This window comes from Sebastes fasciatus, chromosome 3 (genome assembly GCF_043250625.1).
Source record: "Sebastes fasciatus isolate fSebFas1 chromosome 3, fSebFas1.pri, whole genome shotgun sequence".
Classification (NCBI taxonomy): domain Eukaryota; kingdom Metazoa; phylum Chordata; class Actinopteri; order Perciformes; family Sebastidae; genus Sebastes; species Sebastes fasciatus.
The window spans coordinates 41,454,168-41,472,753 of NC_133797.1; the positions used below are offsets into that span (position 1 = coordinate 41,454,168).

At 46.3% G+C, this 18,586-nt stretch overlaps 2 protein-coding genes across 8 annotated transcripts; one reads left to right on the forward strand and one right to left on the reverse strand.

The window, feature by feature from the left end:
- Positions 1-651: 651 nt before the first annotated feature.
- On the forward strand, positions 652-10,800 carry dzank1 (double zinc ribbon and ankyrin repeat domains 1). Of its 6 annotated transcripts, none has more exons than XM_074631228.1 (20): positions 652-811; positions 1,010-1,160; positions 1,242-1,335; positions 2,347-2,410; positions 2,925-3,040; positions 3,134-3,204; positions 3,839-3,995; positions 4,097-4,252; positions 4,476-4,559; positions 4,752-4,868; positions 5,355-5,516; positions 5,598-5,832; positions 6,819-6,922; positions 7,179-7,262; positions 7,361-7,451; positions 7,653-7,708; positions 8,061-8,144; positions 9,197-9,324; positions 9,863-9,937; positions 10,425-10,800. In XM_074631228.1, exons 1-20 carry the CDS (start codon positions 703-705, stop codon positions 10,585-10,587), a joined length of 2,301 nt encoding a protein of 766 aa, XP_074487329.1. In that variant the 5' UTR covers positions 652-702; the 3' UTR covers positions 10,588-10,800. The 6 variants fall into 6 exon arrangements, 5 of the variants coding, with proteins under 5 accessions (XP_074487329.1, XP_074487331.1, XP_074487330.1 ...); XM_074631230.1 differs by having other exon boundaries at positions 4,097-4,210; XM_074631229.1 differs by having other exon boundaries at positions 3,839-3,956.
- Positions 10,801-12,311: 1,511 nt separating this feature from the next.
- On the reverse strand, positions 12,312-18,348 carry kat14 (lysine acetyltransferase 14). 2 transcript variants are annotated; one of them, XM_074631226.1, is made up of 11 exons: positions 18,090-18,348; positions 17,866-17,987; positions 17,332-17,453; positions 16,371-16,543; positions 15,866-16,294; positions 14,943-15,538; positions 14,357-14,490; positions 13,362-13,537; positions 13,074-13,264; positions 12,741-12,957; positions 12,312-12,710 (listed from the first exon to the last, which is right to left on the reverse strand). In XM_074631226.1, exons 1-10 carry the CDS (start codon positions 18,346-18,348, stop codon positions 12,784-12,786), a joined length of 2,376 nt encoding a protein of 791 aa, XP_074487327.1. In that variant the 3' UTR covers positions 12,312-12,710; positions 12,741-12,783. The 2 variants fall into 2 exon arrangements, with proteins under 2 accessions (XP_074487327.1, XP_074487326.1); XM_074631225.1 differs by having other exon boundaries at positions 12,312-12,957.
- Between the last annotated feature and the right edge of the window lie 238 nt (positions 18,349-18,586).

An 18,586-nucleotide genomic window follows, 5' to 3' on the forward strand; every position in this document is an offset into this window, starting at 1 on the left:
AAATATCTGAAAAAATATTAGTAATATATCAGAAAAAATATTCGTAAAATATCAGCAAATATTCGTAAAATATCAGAAAAAAATATTCGTAAAATATCAGAAAATATTTGTAAAATATCAGAAAAATATTTTAAAATATCAGAAGAAATATTCGTAAAATATCAGAAGAAATATATGTAAAATATCAGAAAAATATTCGTAAAATATCAGAAAAATATTCGTAAAATATCAGAAAATATTCGTAAAATATCAGAAAAATATTCGTAAAATATCAGAAAAATATTTTAAAATATCTGAAAAAATATTAGTAATATATCAGAAAAAATGTTCGTAAAATGTAAGAAAAATATTCGTAAAATATTTAAAAAGTCATTCAAAGTAGCTCCATCTTAACCAGCTGCAACATTAAAGTGATGAACACATTAATGCATCAATAATTAGAATCCTATAATATAATATAGATTATTCTGCAGAACGACTACTTTCACTTTTAGTACGTCCAAGTATATGTTGATGCTGATACTTTTGTACTTTTACTTGAGTGAGGTTTTGAATGCAGGACTTGTAACAGAGTATTAACACATTTAAATAATTTCTTCCTCCTCTGATGATTGACTGATTGATTGATTGATTGATTGATTGATTGATTGATTGATTGATTGATTGATTGATTGATTGATTGATTGACAGACAACCGTCGTCATGACAGCAGGAGCGGTGTCGGCTCCGCTCATCATTCCCATTATCCAACGGCGGACACACAGAGCCAAGAACCACCTGGACACCAACACACCTGTCTCCATCCAGTCAGGTACCAGTAGTACCAGTAGTACCAGTGGTGACAATGGTGCCAATGGTACTAGTAGTACCAGTGGTACCAGTAGTACCATTAGTACCAGTGGTGACAATGGTGCCAATGGTACTAGTAGTACCAGTGGTACCAGTATAGTATCAGTAATACCAGTAGTACCAGTGGTACCAGGTGAGTCTGACAGGTGTTTCTCTGCAGACACTCCTGAAGTTCTGATCTTCTTCACTCTGGACGGGTCGCGGCCGGCGGCGGCGGCACAGCAAGGGTCAGCAGGCAGCAGCAGGAAGTACAGCGGACCCATCCTGCTGCCTGCTGGTCGAGTGGCTGTCAGAGCTGTAGCCGTCACCAGGTAACCGCTCACCTAACACAACGACAGTGCTGACAACACTTCCTGTCCAGCCTCTGTGACTCAATACAGTCTCATCCGTAGTGACGGCAGAGAGAGCTCCACGGTGACGAAGGTTTTCTCGGTTGAACATGTGGACTCAAACTGCAGGAAGGAGAGCGTCCAGAGTGACCAGCAGGTAAGACTACATTTCCCATGAGCCCCTGCTGCCATCTCCCTGCAGAGGATCATCATGTTGTGGTGATTCCTCCATCTTCCCTCTGACAGAACAGCGCCTCTTGCCTGAGGTCAGAGAGTAGAGAAGCAAAGACATGAAACTCTGGTGTTTTTTAGACAGCTGCAGCCGCCATTTTGGACTGAAAACACTTATTAAATTTATAATAGTTTATTGTTCAACACAGGACATTTCAGTAGAGACATTAATTATGACAATAGAATAGAAATAATGTAGTTTTACTTTTGTACGTCTCTTGTAGGAGGACGTTTTACTGGTGCCTGGTCGTCGCTTTCAGTCCAAAATGGTGGAAGCGTAGCTCTGCTGCTGGGCGCTGATGTTGACATGGAACCAACTATTAACATTCACTTCTTATCGATATATGTTGTTTGCTGAAGTCTCCGGGCTAACGTCCTGATTTATTAAAGTATTTTAAATAGTTTTAAAGGTCCCACATCGTGCTCATTTTCAGGTTCATTCTTGTATTTTGTGTTTCTACTAGAACATGTTTACATGCTGTAATGTTAAAAAAACACATTATTCTCCTCGTACTGTCTGTCTGAATATACCTGTATTCACCCTCTGTCTGAAACGCTCCGTTTTAGTACATTTCAACGTAATTGCAACGTAATTGCGTTGCTAGGCAACAGTTTGGGTCCATGTTTACTTCCTGTCAGCTGATGTTATTTACATACACTGCAACAGGAAATAAACTGGGACACATTTAGAATGTTTATGTTTAAAACCGTGTAAATATTGTGTATTTGTGACATCACAAATGGACAGAAATCCTAACGGCTTGTTTCAAACGCACAATTTCTGAATACGGGCTGTGTGTATTTCTCCTTATATACTGAGCGTTTTGATAGTTTAACAGTATTTATAAAGCACTTAAACCTGCTTTATAATATAAAAGACATGAAAATCTCACTTTTTACAATATGGGACCTTTAATGTTTAAAGTTTTCATTTCAGCGTCCGTCTGAAGGAACCTCGTTGTCTGCTGAGAACTTTGCTGGTTCTTCACTGAGGCCTCCAGGTCGGTTACACTGGTTACTCTACTATAATAATGATATAATAATAATGATAATAATAATTAAAGTATAGTTTCATTCTTCTGCTAAATACTGCCGTTGTGATATGTTTCTACTACAGTTAGCCTAGTTTAGCACAAAGACTGGAAGCAGGAGGAAAGTCTGTCTGATGTATGTGTCGTATGTTGTTAGCCAACAAGCCAATCAGCGGTCCATCCTGAAGCCAGCTAGGTTTAGCTGACTGGAACCAGAGGTCAGGATATGGAAGCTAACTCTGAGCTAACTAAGCTAATATCATAGGGCTTCATCTCAAATAGTGTAAATTGTTAGCGTTGGAGACAAACTATCCAGGAAGTGACAACCCAAAGACAAAATAAAAGTACATAAATTACAAAAGAAACATGTTGGGAAGGACATGTTTAAAACAAACTAAACACGTAGCTGTGTGAGAAACTAAACTAAACTGACAGATTTACGGGGATATCCCTTCATTCTTCCTGTCCTGTTGTTTGTCTTCAGAGCCGAGGATGATGGGAAACGCCTCTCCTCCATCAGGTCCTCGTTTTCTGAACAGTCTTCTGGGCTCTCCGACCCAACAACAACAAACTGGACCTTCCCAACGTTCCCAGTCAGCGGTAAACAGACCAGCTCATCCAAACCCAACACCGGCTGTGGTACTGAAACGTGTCCGTGATGACTTTTATTTTGTTGTGTTTCCTGTCTGTCAGAGTCCAGGTGTGTTGAAGCAGCTGAGCAGCACGCAGACGTCCCGAATCCACCGAGAGACCGACTTCTTGCGGTACGAACAGACGCGCTACCGTGACCTTTTTAATAATCATGTTGTTCTTTTTCCTTCGTCTCCGTTCTCTTTGTCCCAGAAGATGATTCATATTACAAGTTGTCTCACACATAACAGAATGATCCAGTCTCTTCCACACAGTGAGGCATACAGCTGATTAATTAAACACTGGTATCGGATCGGTACTCGGTATCAGCCGATACCCAAAGCCCAGGTATCAGTATCCGTATCGGGACTGAAAAAGTCGGATCGGTGCATCTCTACTTTTAAGTTTCACTTTCACTTTCACAACGTAGGAGGGCTCTAATGACCCACATCTATTGTGCTCATAGCGACCGATTTCTCCCATTTAATGGCCTGATAACAGTCTAACTGGTCCAATCTGAGCGTGATCTTAGAAACAAAACTGTCTTTGTGCATTTCCAGGTGTTCTAGACAGTTCTGTCCTTTAGCCCTTATAGTGGATCAGTTATCAGAACCACAGCATGAACCCTCATGAAGACTTTTAAATCACCAAACTCCACTCATGATGTAGATAACCTCTAGATTTAAACCTGTTAACACAGCTGTCTAATTCTCTGTGTCTGTCCCTGTCTGTCTCTACCTGTCTGTCTGTACCTGTCTGTGTGTCCAGGTGTGCTCAATGTTTGAGTTTTCGTCCTTCAGATCCTTTTTCTGGGTTCTGTGCTCAGTGTGGAGCTGCAGTTCCTCCGTTACCTGAGCACAGACGACCCCCTGCTGAGGGAGGACAGGTACTCCACTCACACCTGTCCTCTGCTGAGGGAGGACTGGTACTCCTCTCACACCTGTCCTCTGCGACGCTGAGACGCTCCACTGATCACAGTGTGTGTGTGTGTGTGTGTGTGCGTGTGTGTGTGTGTTTTGTTGTCAGGTGGTCTGCTGTGTGTTCTGTAACTCTCTGGTTCCGGTCAACACTCCGACCTGTTTCACCTGTGAAGCCTCCGTCCGTCAACAACTACAACCACAGTCTAGTAGAATACTACAGGTACACACAGTACTACAACTACAGTCCAGTAGAATACTACAGGTACACAGTACTACAACCACAGTCCTGTAACGCTGCGTTCACACGGCTACAGGCTACGAGACTCTAACGCTACGTTCACGTTTACTTCTACTGACTAAAGGATCTGAGTACTTCTTCCACCTCTGTGTAACATCACACGTCTCTCGTTATTCTTTCCATAATGAACTTCTCTGTCGGTGTCAGATAAACATCACTGACTGTATTCAGTGTGTTTGCTGTGCAGGATCACGTGCGGTGTGTTTACTGTGGAAGCGGGAATCCAGCTCACATCTCCAGCTGTTTGACCTGCGAGAGCCGCCTGCAGCCGGTAACACACAGACTACTACTGTATACTACTGTATACTACTGTATACTACATTTACACTTTGTTTTAACGGGTTGATCTAACTGTGTGTTGATGTGTGTGTGTGTGTGTGTGTGTGTGTGTGTGTGTGTGTGTGTGTGTATGTGTGTGTGTATGTGTGTGTGTGTGTGTGTTGATGTGTGTGTGCTGCTGCAGGCGGCGTGGAACGGCGCCCCCTCTGTCCGCTCAGCAGACGGCAGGAAGTTGACCTGCTCCAGATGTAAACGTTTAAACCACGGCGATGCCAGATACTGCGACTGGTGCGGCTCGAAGGTGAAGACACACCTGGACAACACCTGTGTCCTTCAGTAATACACTAGTAACACTGTTGTTGTTCATTGATGTGTAATATTCTGATTTTGGTGTGTTTCTGCTATAGCTAGCTCTGGGTTAGCGTAGCCTAGCACAAAGACTGGAAACCAAAGTGAACTGCTAGCCGACCGTCTACCGGTAGGATAGCGTTCTATAAAACGTTAAATCTCTTCAGCTCGTGTTAACAGAGCTTATATCAGACATCTGACTAAGAACACATCGACTTCCAGACAAGGGAACAGGAAGTGACATCATGTCTCTATTGTGGCTTGTGTGAATATTTTGGCTGAAAATGACCACATTCGTAGTTAATCAGTTGATTTTCACTCTTTTGTTGATTTAATTGTATTTTTAATGGAGCTAGGCAGTTTATCCTTCCAGTCTTTGTGCTAAGCTAGTGTGGAGAGTGAAGCATTGTGGGAAATGTAGTGCTGTGTGTACTTTTAGCCCGGTCACGCAGCCAGCTGTGTGGTTTGTCGGCGATGCGGAGCGAGCGGACATCCGTACGCCTTCTACTGCACAACCTGCGGCGCCTTTCTGGAAGCACCGCTGCCACCCACATCCTGCAATGACATCACGCGACCTGTCGGGGGCGCCGCCACGAACAAGGTATGCTGCACCGCTGACATCATCACTCACACAACTCATAATAGGATACGTGACACATTCTACGTACCTGTGTGCGAGCAGGCTTCAGTCCCAACTTCCCATGATGCCACCTGGCAGGCCACGCCCTCCTCCGGCCCCGCTCCTAGCAAGAAGTTAGCCACGCCCACTGCCGAGCAGTACACACAGACTGTTGGACTCTATTACCCATCAGCCACTGAGCTGCAGAGGAAGGAGCAACAGAAGACGCTACAACTCAGCAGGCAGCCGGCGACCAGAGACCGCCAACCGCTGCTGACCGCCATCAGCCCGGGCAGAGGTAAAATACTACTGATACTACTACTGCAAAATTGACCACAAAGACACACAAAATAACCACAAAGAGATACAAAATGACTACAAAGACACACAAAACAACCACAAAGACACACAAAACGACTACAAAGACACACAAAACAACTACAAAGAGATACAAAACAACCACAAAGACACACAAAACGACTACAAAGACACACAAAACAACTACAAAGACACACAAAACAAACACAAAGACACACAAAACGACTACAAAGACACACAAAACAACTACAAAGAGATACAAAATGACTACAAAAACACACAAAACAACTACAAAGACACACAAAACAACCACAAAGAAACACAAAACGACTACAAAGACACACAAAATAACCACAAAGAGATACAAAATGACTACAAAGACACACAAAACAACTACAAAGACACGCAAAACAACCACAAAGAAACACAAAACGACTACAAAGACACACAAAATAACCACAAAGAGATACAAAATGACTACAAAGACACACAAAACAACTACAAAAAGACACGCAAAATAACCACAAAGAGACACAAAACAACTACAAAGAAACACAAAACGACTACAAAGACACAAAACAACCACAAAGAGACACAAAACGACTATAAAGAGACACAAAACAACCACAAAGACACAAAACAACCACAAAGAGACACAAAACGACTACAAAGACACACAAAACGACCACAAAGACACAAAACAACCACAAAGAGACACAAAACGACTATAAAGAGACACAAAACAACCACAAAGAGACACAAAGGGACTACAAAGAGACACAAAACAACCACAAAACGACTACAAAGAGACACAAACCAACCACAAAGAGACACAAACCAACCACAAAGAGACACAAAACGACTACAAAGAGACACAAACCAACCACAAGACGCACTGTTTGTAGCTGTTTTGTGTCTCCTCAGTCGGGCGTGGTCTATTGTCTCATGACCCGTCCTTGTCCTCAGGTTACTGGAGGAAGCAGCTGGATCATGTGTGTGCTCACCTGAGGAGCTACGCTCAGAACAACGCCCCCTTCAGGGCTCTGCTGGGAGAGCCTCGTCTGGGCCGGGTACGCCACGCCTCACCTGCACCTCACCTGCACCTCACCTGCACCTCACCTGCACCTCACCTGTACAACAGTCACATCACCAGTGGGATTAATTCACTTCAATCACTCAGTCTCAGACACATGTTCAGACTGTGAGCGTGTCGTTTGGGTTCAGACCGGGTGAACAACATCTGTAGGTTGTCAGGTATCATGATCACCTGATCAGGTGCAGGCCGTGCTGTGGTTTACTTCCTGTTGTGTTCCTGCTCTCCTTCAGATGGTCTCTGCTGTGATTCAGGAAGATCCCTACGAGGTCAGCGTGACCGTCAGCTTCGTGTCGGCCGGACGGGAACACCAGCAGGTCTGTTCTGAAACCTGCCGCTGAGACACCGGAGGAAGGAAACCTTTCATTCTGTGTGTTTCAGTAAGGTGACTGACTGACGGTGTGTTTGTCCTCAGGTGAGTCCAACAGGTGACGGTGTTGGACCTGCAGGTGGGATCGAGACTCTGAGCAGCGTTACCGAGCGATCTGCCAACAGCAGCAGTCTCAGTAAGAACTAACAGCAGACACTTTACCTGGACATTCTCATCTACAGCTTTAATGGGATGCAGTTGTTGTTTTTCTGAACAGCTGACACACGTTGACAAAAAATAAGACGGTGATGTATCCTGATAAGCGAACGCACATCAGAAAATGTCACACATGTATTTTATACTCAGTTCCTCCTGGTTTTGTTTGTGTGTCTGACAGGAAGTGATCGGTCCACAGGTCTGATGAGAAAACCAAACCTGACCCCCAAACCGCCGGTAAGAAACCATCTCTGGACGTCTGACTGATAATAAAACAGAAGAAGAAACTGAACACTGTCAGTAGAGACATTAAATATGACAATAGAATAGAAATAATAAAGTAGTTTTACTTTAGTACGTCTCTTAGTAGACGGACGTTTTACTGGCGTCTGGTCGTCGCATTCAGTCTAAAATGGCGGCGGCGTAGCTCGCTGCTGGGCGCTGACGTTGACATGGAACCAACTATTAACATTCACTTCTTATTGATATACACTGTTTGTCTAAACTCACCTGAGATCAGACGTCTGCTGCTGTCTGACTTCCTGCGCCGTCAGAAACGCTCCTCTCTGATTGGTTCTCGTGGTTCCAGGTGAAGGACGTGCAGCTGCTGAAGGAGCTGGGTCCGGGTCCGGGTGGAGGTCAGGTCAGCGTCATCCAGCAGCTCCTGGACCAGGTAGGAGCCTCTGGGGGGGTCGACCTGTATGATTCTGGGGTTCTGGTGTAGTCGGCAGATATCCGGGTCAAGACTTCCTCTTCTGTGCGCTGCTCGTTGTTTAAAGACTAAAGCTCCAACGTGATTGGTTGATAGTACTTGGACTACGAATAGAAACCAGAACACTTCAGATACCAAATATTCTGATCCCGTTCCCGACCACTGTGTAACACCGGTAACACCGTGTAACACCGTGTAACACCGTGTAACACCGGTAACACCGTGTAACACCGTGTAACACCGTGTAACACCGGTAACACCGTGTAACACCGGTAACACCGTGTAACACCGTGTAACACCGGTAACACCGGTAACACCGTGTAACACCGTGTAACACCGGTAACACCGTGTAACACCGGTAACACCGGTAACACCGTGTAACACCGGTAACACCGTGTAACACGTGTAACACCGGTAACACCGTGTAACACCGGTAACACCGTGTAACACCGTGTAACACCGGTAGCACCGTGTAACACCGGTAACACCGTGTAACACCGTGTAACACCGGTAACACCGGTAACACCGTGTAACACCGTGTAACACCGTGTAACACCGGTAACACCGTGTAACACCGTGTAACACCGGTAACACCGTGTAACACCGGTAACACCGTGTAACACCGTGTAACACCGTGTAACACCGATAACACCGTGTAACACCGGTAACACCGGTAACACCGTGTAACACCGGTAACACCGTGTAACACCGGTAACACCGTGTAACACCGGTAACACCGTGTAACACCGTGTAACACCGGTAACACCGGTAACACCGTGTAACACCGTGTAACACTGGTAACACCGTGTAACACCGGTAACACCGGTAACACCGTGTAACACCTGTAACACCGTGTAACACCGTGTAACACCGGTAACACCGTGTAACACCGTGTAACACCGTGTAACACCGACCACCGTGTAATAAACCTGATTCATATGCAGGTATCTGAATCCTGGTCACCTGACGTAGTTCACACTGATTGGTCCGTTTGTTTCCTTGTTCACCACCAGGGGGCGGACCCTTCCTGCTGCGGCAGCGACGGACGACACGCTCTGGCGGTTGCCGTGGTGAACGGTCATCATGATGTACTTCCTGTTCTAGTGCAGCGAGGAGCCGACGTGGACCAGCAGTCTGGACAGTAAGACGACAAACAACCAGATAAAAACAGGAATAAGTTTCAGTCTGAGGCGTCGATGTGACAAAAACAATATTTAAAACAAGAACATTTCCTCATTTTCATGTTAGTTTGACATTTACTCATCACTCGATGCTAAATTATTTGTTTTCTTATTTTATCACAAAGTTTCTCTGTATTTGACCAAACCAACGTATCACGTTAAACTTAGTTATAACACAATAAGCTGCTCTGTTGTGTATTTGTGTTGTAACTTCCGTCCATATTTAACTCACATTCATTTATTGTCCCTTTTCTTGATTCGTGTCTCTCAATGTTTCTCTGAGTCCGTTCTGCTTTTCTAGACTGTTTACGTTTAATGTTAAAAAATAATCTGATTATGACATGAAGAGAAAATGTTCCTGTTATAACGACAGACTGCAGTGAGGGAAAGCTAAATATGAGTCCTCCTCCTCCTGTTCCTCATCTTCATCCTTATCCTCCTCCTCCTCCTCCTCCTCCTCCTCCTGTTCCTCCTCCTCCTCCTCCTCCTCTTCCTCAGGATGAAGAACACAGCTCTCCATGAAGCTGCCTCTCTGGGCTCTGAAGGTGTGAACTGTGCTCGGGTGCTGCTCAGGTATGACACACCTGCATTCACAGATGTCCAGAGAAAACCTCGTATCTTCAATATGTGACCTTTCCATGACTCAGAGAAACTGACTGCTGATACTACTACGAGTGCTACTACAGCAGCAGTAGTACTAATACTACTACAGTAGTACTGCTGCTGAACACCGTCAGCCAGGCAGAGGTAAAAAAAAAAAAAATACAACTGCTTCTGATAAAACAACTACAAAGAGACACAAAATGACTACAAAGACACGAAACAACTACAAAGAGACACAAAACGACTACAAAGACACAAAACGACTACAAAGACACAAAACGACTACAACCCGTAAAGAAACACTTGACCAGATGTTAAGTTCCATGGTTTCCTCATGATTTCCCTCCTGATTGGTTGGACAGGTTGATATTTAGCGGTCGTTGTTGTTGCTCCTCCCACCCCCCCGATGTCACCGTGACATCATTCATGACATCATTCTCCCCGATGTTGGTTTCAGCTGTAAGGCCGGCGTGAGGCGGAGGAACGCCGGCGGTCAGACGGCGTACGACGTGGCGGTGAACTCCAGCAGCAACGACATGGTGTCTCTGCTGGCTGCTCGGACCGGACTGGACCTGCTGGGCAAACTGGGAAAACCCAAACTGGACCTGGATGTGTTCTGACTGGTAGAACACATCAAACATCTGTCTTCACTGGTTTCATCTGAAGCATCCAGATGTTGAAATAACGGAGTACAAACTAGAGCAACATGTTCTGTTCTTAAATGGTTCTGATATGTTTAGACTTCTAGTACAGATAGTACTCAGACTAGTAATAGTACTCTTACTAGTAGTCATACTAGTAAGAGTACTCTTACTCGTAATAGTACTCATACTAGTACTCATATTAGTAATAGTACTCATACTAGTACTCATATTAGTAATAGTACTCATACTAGTACTCATACTAGTAATAGTACTCATACTAGTACTCATATTAGTAATAGTACTCTTACTGCTTGTAATGTTAATATTGTGTGAAACATGTTAACTGGATACTGAAGGCAGCGTGTGTTGGTTCACTGGATGTATTTAGTTTGAGATACTTTATTAAATAAAAAGTTATGTATGATGAAAGTCTGTTTGGTGCTGAAACCGAAGTGGGAGTTAATTTGAATTATTTAGGCGCCTGGGTTAGCTCAGTTGGTAGAGCGGGCGTCCATGTATTAAGGCTTGGTCCTGACCGCGGCGGCCCGGGTTCGAATCCATACTGTGGCCCTTTCCGCATCCACTCTCTCTCTCCCCCCTTTCAAGACTCTATCCACTGTCCTGTCAATAAAAATGGAAAATGCCCCCAAAAAAATAACTTTAAAAAAATTTAAATTATTTACATTTATTTTCTGTTGAAAAAGAAATTTCAACAACAAAATTAACAACAGCAAACATGTAGAGTAATACCTTTCGTACATGTTTAACATGTTACTGAAGTTAAACTCGTTTTGGTTTTAAAGGGACTGTTTGTAACTTCTTCACGTATAAATCCTTGCTGGTCGGTGTCTCGTGGTCGCTCGCATGTGTCTCATGGTCTCTCGTGTGTCTCATGGTCTCTCGTGTGTCTACGCTGTTCAGACTCAGACTCCAACACAAACTCCAGTGAAGCACCAAAACCTCTTGGTTGTATCTAGTGAAGCTGTTAAACAGTGTTGGCCGCGGTCGGAGGACGCGGGGGAGACCGTAGCTTTGGTCTCCAGGACCGGAGTCTCTGCTCCTCTGCTCCTCTGCCTGCCTTCACTCACACACCACGCTCCTTCTCTCTCTCTCTCTCTCTCTCTCTCTCTCTCTCTCCACCTCTCACGTGCATGCTGCTCACTCCACACTGCAGAAGAGTTAGTTTAGCTCTGAGAACATCTAGTGAATGTTCAGTGGACGTTTGTGCAGAAATAACTGCTGCAGCTCCTCCAGACCAACAGAGGTTTCCCGTGTCTTGTGAAGTGACGGGGCTCCGCAGAGAGAAACGTTATCGTCTCCGACCAAAACTCCGGCGTCTCCCCCGTTCCCTCCGGCCGCGGTCGGGAGGCTGAGGCGGGAAAAGCCAACACTAGGATCAGCATTGATTCATGGAGAGACCTTGGTCTGGTCAGCTAACATTACTGCCAAGCAGCTGAAATATAGAGTGATATGGTGCTTTTAGCTGACGTGTGTCTCCTCACTGTGTTGAGTGATGCTCCTTCATGTCTATGTAGAGCGAGCACAAGCACGAGCAACAGGACGCTGACTTTCATTGATCTAACAGCCACAGGTGTCGCTGTTAACAAGACATTTCTGATTCTTGCATAGTGTCCTTTAATGGCTCAGAAACATTCCGAGGAGAAACAGGTTTACTGGAGTCAAGAACTGACCAACTCGTATATAAAACCAGACATTATTGGAGACTTTATTTTTATATTTCGATGGTCCCGATATGATGGGATGCATTTCTGCTCTTGCAGAACGACTTCACAGTCAAGATTTTCCTGAATTATTGTTTGTCAGAATTTCTTGGTTGTAGATTTCTTCACAAAACGGTCACATCTTCCATGACACCAAAAATCCGGTTTGATTTAGTCAGTGTTGTCGGGCTCCAGCAGGCGGTGGTCTGTTACTGGAGGGCTCCTGCTTGAATCTCTGGACTGACTGAAAACCTGTCCTCCCCCTTCAGCAGCTACTGTCCAGGTGCCTTTGAGCCAGGCATTGTGCTACAGACCAGCTGTTGTCCAGCAAAAAAGGAAGAACTCTCCGTGTCTTCAGTACCGACAGGACTGCAGCAGGTGAACTCAGGTGAACTCAGGTGAACTCAGGTGAACTCAGGTGAACTCAGGTGAACTCAGTGTCGTCGTCATCTCAGCGTCTCAGTCGGAGGAAGAAGGCGTGGCGGCACTCTGTGCTGTCCACAGGATAGTATTTATCATAGAAGTCCAGGATGTACTCCTCCGCTTTAAAACCAAACTTCTGATAAAGCAGCATGGCGGGATTACTGGCCGACACGTGCAGCGTTACGTCTTTCCCCATACACGTCTGAAAAACACAAACAACAACACGTCTGAAAAACACAAACAACAACACGTCTGGGAAACACAAACAACAACACGTCTGGGAAACACAAACAACAACACTGACCCCTGCTGCCTCACCTGGATGAGATGGTAGATCATGAAGGTGCCGATGCCGGCTCTCCTCCACTCAGGATGGACCTGCAGGAAGGAGATGTAGGCCTCGTTGTACTTCACGTCAGGCACCATGAAACCAAAGCCGATCACGACTTTCTTATAGAGGACGACCACGCTGAAGTCCGGGTACTGCAGGCACTCTGATAGGTCCACACCTGGAGGGGGAGAAGACCAAACAAACGGTAGGTTTAGGAGACACAAATTCATGGTCGGGTGGTTCTAGGCAAGTAAACGAATGTGCGTCAGTGCTACCTGGCCAGAAGCTGTCGTGACACATGGCGTTGACAGAGGGGATGTGGTTTGGGCGGACGTAGCAGTAGTCGATGGAGGCGTTGGGTTCAGGGACCCAGTCAGGCTCCTTCCTGTGATGGTAAGCTCTGATCTCTGCCAACAACCTCAGCTTCACCGGACGACTCTCATAATCCCTCCTGAAAAACAAACACAGTGCTGTACTACCTACTATGATTACTATCACTAACGAGATGGCATTGACCCGTGGAGGTCAGAGGTAGTCAACCTTCTCTACCTGACGGAAGGTTTCGGGACTCTCTCTACTTGACGAAAGGTTTGAGAACTCTCTCTACTTGACGAAAGGTTTCAGGACTCTCTCTACTTGACGAAAGGTTTCAGGACTCTCTCTACTTGACGAAAGGTTTCAGGACTCTCTCTACTTGACGAAAGGTTTCAGGACTCTCTCTACTTGACGAAAGGTTTCAGGACTCTCTCTACCTGATGGAAGCTTTGAGAACTCTCTCTACTTGACGGAAGGTTTCAGGACTCTCTCTACTTGACGAAAGGTTTCAGGACTCTCTCTACCTGATGGAAGCTTTGAGAACTCTCTCTACTTGACGGAAGGTTTCAGGACTCTCTCTACTTGACGAAAGGTTTGAGAACTCTCTCTACTTGACGAAAGGTTTGAGAACTCTCTCTACTTGACGGAAGGTTTCAGGACTCTCTCTACTTGATGAAAGGTTTCAGGACTCTCTCTACTTGATGAAAGGTTTCAGGACTCTCTCTACCTGACGAAAGGTTTGAGAACTCTCTCTACTTGACGAAAGGTTTCAGGACTCTCTCTACTTGACAAAAGGTTTCAGGACTCTCTCTACTTGACGGAAGGTTTCGGTACTCTCTACTTGACGGAAGGTTTCAGGACTCTCTCTACTTGACGAAAGGTTTCAGGACTCTCTACCTGACGGAAGGTTTCAGGACTCTCTTTACCTAATTGAATATTTTATAAAACTCTTTACCTGATGAACGGTTTCAGGATGCGAGAGGTGTATGGACTCTTGATGGTCTGGTCCAAACTGCCTTCGGCTCCCATCAGACGATGCCAGAAGGACACCGAGTGCTGCTGGATGCCTCTTCTGCTAGAAAGGTTGGTCTGCACACAAACAAAGTTGTCTAATGTTTACCATAGACAAGTTTCATTTGAACATTTTACTGTTGCTTCAGTATCCTAAATTGCTATAAGAGCAGTTTCTCTGATACCTTGTTGACAGCAGCTGACCACTGGAGAACTGGTAAGAAGGATGTTGGCGGAGAGTTCAGAACTGTGTTAAGACTAACTCTGCTTTTTCATTATGCCTTCTACTGTATTTTGTGGTTTTGTTAAATTCTATAGAAAGAATCAACAGCTGTGAATGAACTACCATCATGAATGATTCCAGGAGCAGCATCAATGAAAAGTTGTCTTGAGGTCACATTGCTTCCTTAAAATAACCACTCCTGCTGAAATAGGATGCTAGGACATGACATGACGTAGGGAGGTAAGTATGAACCAACGGGATATAAGAGAATGTGACTGAATAAGACCAGGATGAATGTTGAAGGTACCTGGAAGCGATCAAGAATACGCATCTCCTGGCTGTTGGTGCAGTATCTCTCCATGACTCCACCTCGCATCAGTTTCCCCGCCCCCTGGGCGCCGTAGATCCCTCCCACCAGGCTGAGGGTGGCGCTGACCGCCCGGTCAATGTCCAGCAAGGGGAGCCCTCTCTGACGCTTGGCCTGGCGGACCAGCAGCTTCCTGTGGAGGCGTTTGGCCTGCGGGGTGACGGCCAAGGCCAGTGTGCAGGTATCCAGCCGTCGCAGCAGCATCCTCTCCTCATAAAGACTGAGGCAGGCGAAGTGAGGAGTCTGGGAGACGCCGCCAGCTCCGTCTGCTTTCTCAGGATGAGCTATCCTCCTCCGCTCGGGCCCTCCGGCACCAACACACCCACCAGTGGAGAGAGACGGACCTTCACTGCGTCCCACTGGCTCTTCAAAGTCGTCATCGCGCTCAAGGTCTTCATCGTCCTCGCTCTCTGCTTCACATTTGATATGTGGTGGTACTGGCCGGAGCTTCTTGCGGGCAACAAGGTTGGCGCGAGGAGGAGGGATGTACTCCATCCCTGGGTCGATCATTCCCTCCGTCTCCATCTCCTCATCGTCTGGAGGTCCAAGCAGCAGAGAGGACAGGCCATCAGTGTTTACATCATGTTAAAATAACGCAACAACTCACAGCGGACGGTTCATTTAGTAGATCCATCCATCCATTATCATTCACACCTACGGGACATTTAGGGTCACCAATGAACCTGCATGTCTTTGGACTGTGGGAGGAAGCCAGAGAACCAGAGTAAACCCACGCTAACACGGGGAGAACATGCAAACTCCAAACAGAAGCCACGACCCTCTTGCTGTGAGGCGACAGTGCTTTAGTAGATGTTCATTTCTATTTAGAAGAACACACCTGGATGAGTGGAACATGAACTCACCGTGGAACAGAGCCTGTGGCGGCATGGCGTCGGGGATGAGGTCTGCCTCCGACAGCAGACTGGGTGTTGCTGATTGAGATGCTGGCGTCCCCGGGGCGGAGAAATCAGGTGAAGGTGATGGTGACGGGCTGGTGAGCGGTGTTCGGTCTGATGAGCTGAGGGAGGAGAAATCAATGACCTCGCCTTTCTCCAGGACGAGGTCGGGCCGGCGACTGGCATTCCCCCCGCGGCCTCCTTTGACCGGCGTGGAGGAGGCGCTGCGGTCGGTGTAGCCTCCCACCGCCTCTTTCTGAGCCCGTCGGATGTCTTTGGCTTCTTGTGTGCGACAACGCTTCTCCTTCAGCTGGATGGCGTTCTCCACAGCGTTTCTGGCGCCGCGCTTCCTCAGGCCCTCCACGGTGATGATCGGGTCCATGGCAGGTTTCGAGGCTGTAGGTGAAAATATCAGCTCAGTGTCGTTTTGGACACATTTTGACCAGAGCTCTCCTGGATCAGTGCAGGTTACCTTTAGCCTTGGTGGTGGATTTGTCCGCCTCCGGCCGCAGAGTTGGAGGTCTGTTCTGAACGAGTTTCCACCAGCCGGGTTCGCCAAACTCCTGCGCTCCAGACCGGAAGAAGGTGGGACTGCCGACCGACAGGCAGCCGGCCACCGTGCTCCACCACGTCGATGTCTTCTTCCTGCAGAGAGACAGTCACCAGGTCAAACACGGGAACAGGAAACGGTACATTCGGACAGGACGTGCTGAACGAGGCAGAGCAGCCTCCTCTCTGGAGGTGAATCATGAGGAGCACATTGAGGTTATAAACAGGGACAAGCAGAGGACATGTCCAGTGATTCTTCACACTGTGCTGTACCATCTTTAGGCTGTCTCCACCACAGAGCCAAAAAACTTTTTGTTTTTTAAGCATGAATTCAAGTATGAAAGTACGTAGTAGTCGATACCAATACCAGTGAAATTCCATGATTCTCGATACCAATTCAATTCCCATTTCCTTCAACATCCACTCCTTGTTGTTAAGAAGTGAAACAGGTCATAATTCTCTCTATTATCTATTTTATATTGCTGTGAAAACATCTCCTTCAAACAACAATTAATTCAAGTTTCTCACCAAAAACTACATTTTACTAGAGTCCATTTGAAAACAACATGATAACGTTAAAGATAACCTTCACCCAATACTCATTTTTACTGAAAGCTTGAACGCATCATAATGTAATTCAATTGCACCTCCCGTGATGAAATCGTCAGGATGAGCTAACAAGCGCTCCTCTTGCTGATTTCAACACAGGTTTGTTGTTCACCGTGTAGCATCATCAGGGAAAAATAGGATGCATCCTGTGGACACGTCAAGAATTAGTTTACTGCGTTCCAAACACATTTTCAGCAGTCTCGCCCTCCACCTCCCTCCTTTTCAACAGTATTAATAGACATGTTAATAACAGTATTAATAAAAGCTACAGTGACCTCGTTCCCAGCAGGAAGTTCCAGTGGCGGCCAATAAAGGCGCAGATGTCCTCTTTCCACCTGAAGTAGCCCTGTCGGCCCGTCCCCTCCAGAGACAGGTTGTACATGGCCAACATCACCACCTGACACACATATTAAAACATGAAATGTTAATTATGATCATAAGCTTTGTTATTTTATCTTTCATATCAGAGGTGTGTATCTGTAGTGTGTGTGTGTGTGTGTGTGTGTGCTCACAGTGGGTCAAAGTAAGCGTAACCCTTTATGTTAAAGTAACCCTTTATGTTATTTCCGCTAACGTTGACTCAGCTAGTGCTAGCGTTCACATTATTCAGAACCTTATTGATTAGCTCACTGTGCTCACCTACGTCACTGCTTCCTGCTAACGGCTGAGTGGGCGTTAACATTTGAAATAAGCGGATCAGAACACAGGTGGAGCCGCCGTCTAAAGCCAGCAGAGCTCTGCGGTATGAGAAGAAGCTTTACTTAATGCTTGTGTTGGTTGCTGTGTATCAGCTGCAGCAGAGTTCGTACCTGCTGCCAGGTGAGTCTCATCCTCTCAAAGCTCTCTTTGCCGTCCTCGGAGCAGTCGGAGCAGATGAATTTAAAGAAGTTGTCTCCTTTCAGGTAGCTGGGCTGCTCACCTCTGAGCTGAGCTGAGGCACAAACACAAGAGTTAGAACTTCATTTAGTGAGTTTCATATTCAGGATCTGATGTGGATCACGAAGCAGCAGGTAAACGTGGTTTTGAATCTCACCTGCAGGGACCCACTTGTGGCAGCGGTCGCAGTAGAAGGACATGTCCTCACAGGCCCAGCCTCCGTCAGCCTCCTCGCCCACGTCGCTGGTCAGAGAGTCTCCGCTCTGGTCATGTGACAGGTCCACCGATCCCTGATCCTCCGACTCCACGATGAGCAGAGTCTCGCCCTCCACCTCCCCCTCCTCCAGACCCTCCGAGGCCGACGTACAGGCCGCCTCGTCCTCTCCTCCACCCAGCTGCTCGCTGCTGCTGTCCATCACTGACACACCTGTACAGGTAAACATCCGGTGAGTCAGAGCAGCGTCGCTCTCACACGGTTTACAGTCTGTGGTCGCTCTGATCGAGGTTTATTCATGACCCGCATCACAAATGTGACATCACTTCCTCTCTCTGGGCCGAGTGCAGCAGGTAGACTTCAAACTGGTTCTGATGAACCAGGACCAGAGGACAAACCAGGACCAGAGGACGAACCAGGACCAGAGGACAAACCATGAC

Bases quoted from the DNA above. Each gene is read 5' to 3' on its own strand.
- dzank1 (XM_074631228.1), top strand. From the start codon at position 703: ATGACAGCAGGAGCGGTGTCGGCTCCGCTCATCATTCCCATTATCCAA. The intron at 3,041-3,133 runs GTAAACAGACCA...CCTGTCTGTCAG, and splicing joins CCCAACGTTCCCAGTCAGCG to AGTCCAGGTGTGTTGAAGCA. The intron at 9,938-10,424 runs GTATGACACACC...TGTTGGTTTCAG, and splicing joins TGTGCTCGGGTGCTGCTCAG to CTGTAAGGCCGGCGTGAGGC.
- kat14 (XM_074631226.1), bottom strand. From the start codon at position 18,348: ATGGACAGCAGCAGCGAGCAGCTGGGTGGAGGAGAGGACGAGGCGGCC. The intron at 17,988-18,089 runs GTGAGATTCAAA...TTTGTGCCTCAG, and splicing joins CCACAAGTGGGTCCCTGCAG to CTCAGCTCAGAGGTGAGCAG. The intron at 15,539-15,865 runs GTGAGTTCATGT...TTGGACCTCCAG, and splicing joins GCCACAGGCTCTGTTCCACG to ACGATGAGGAGATGGAGACG.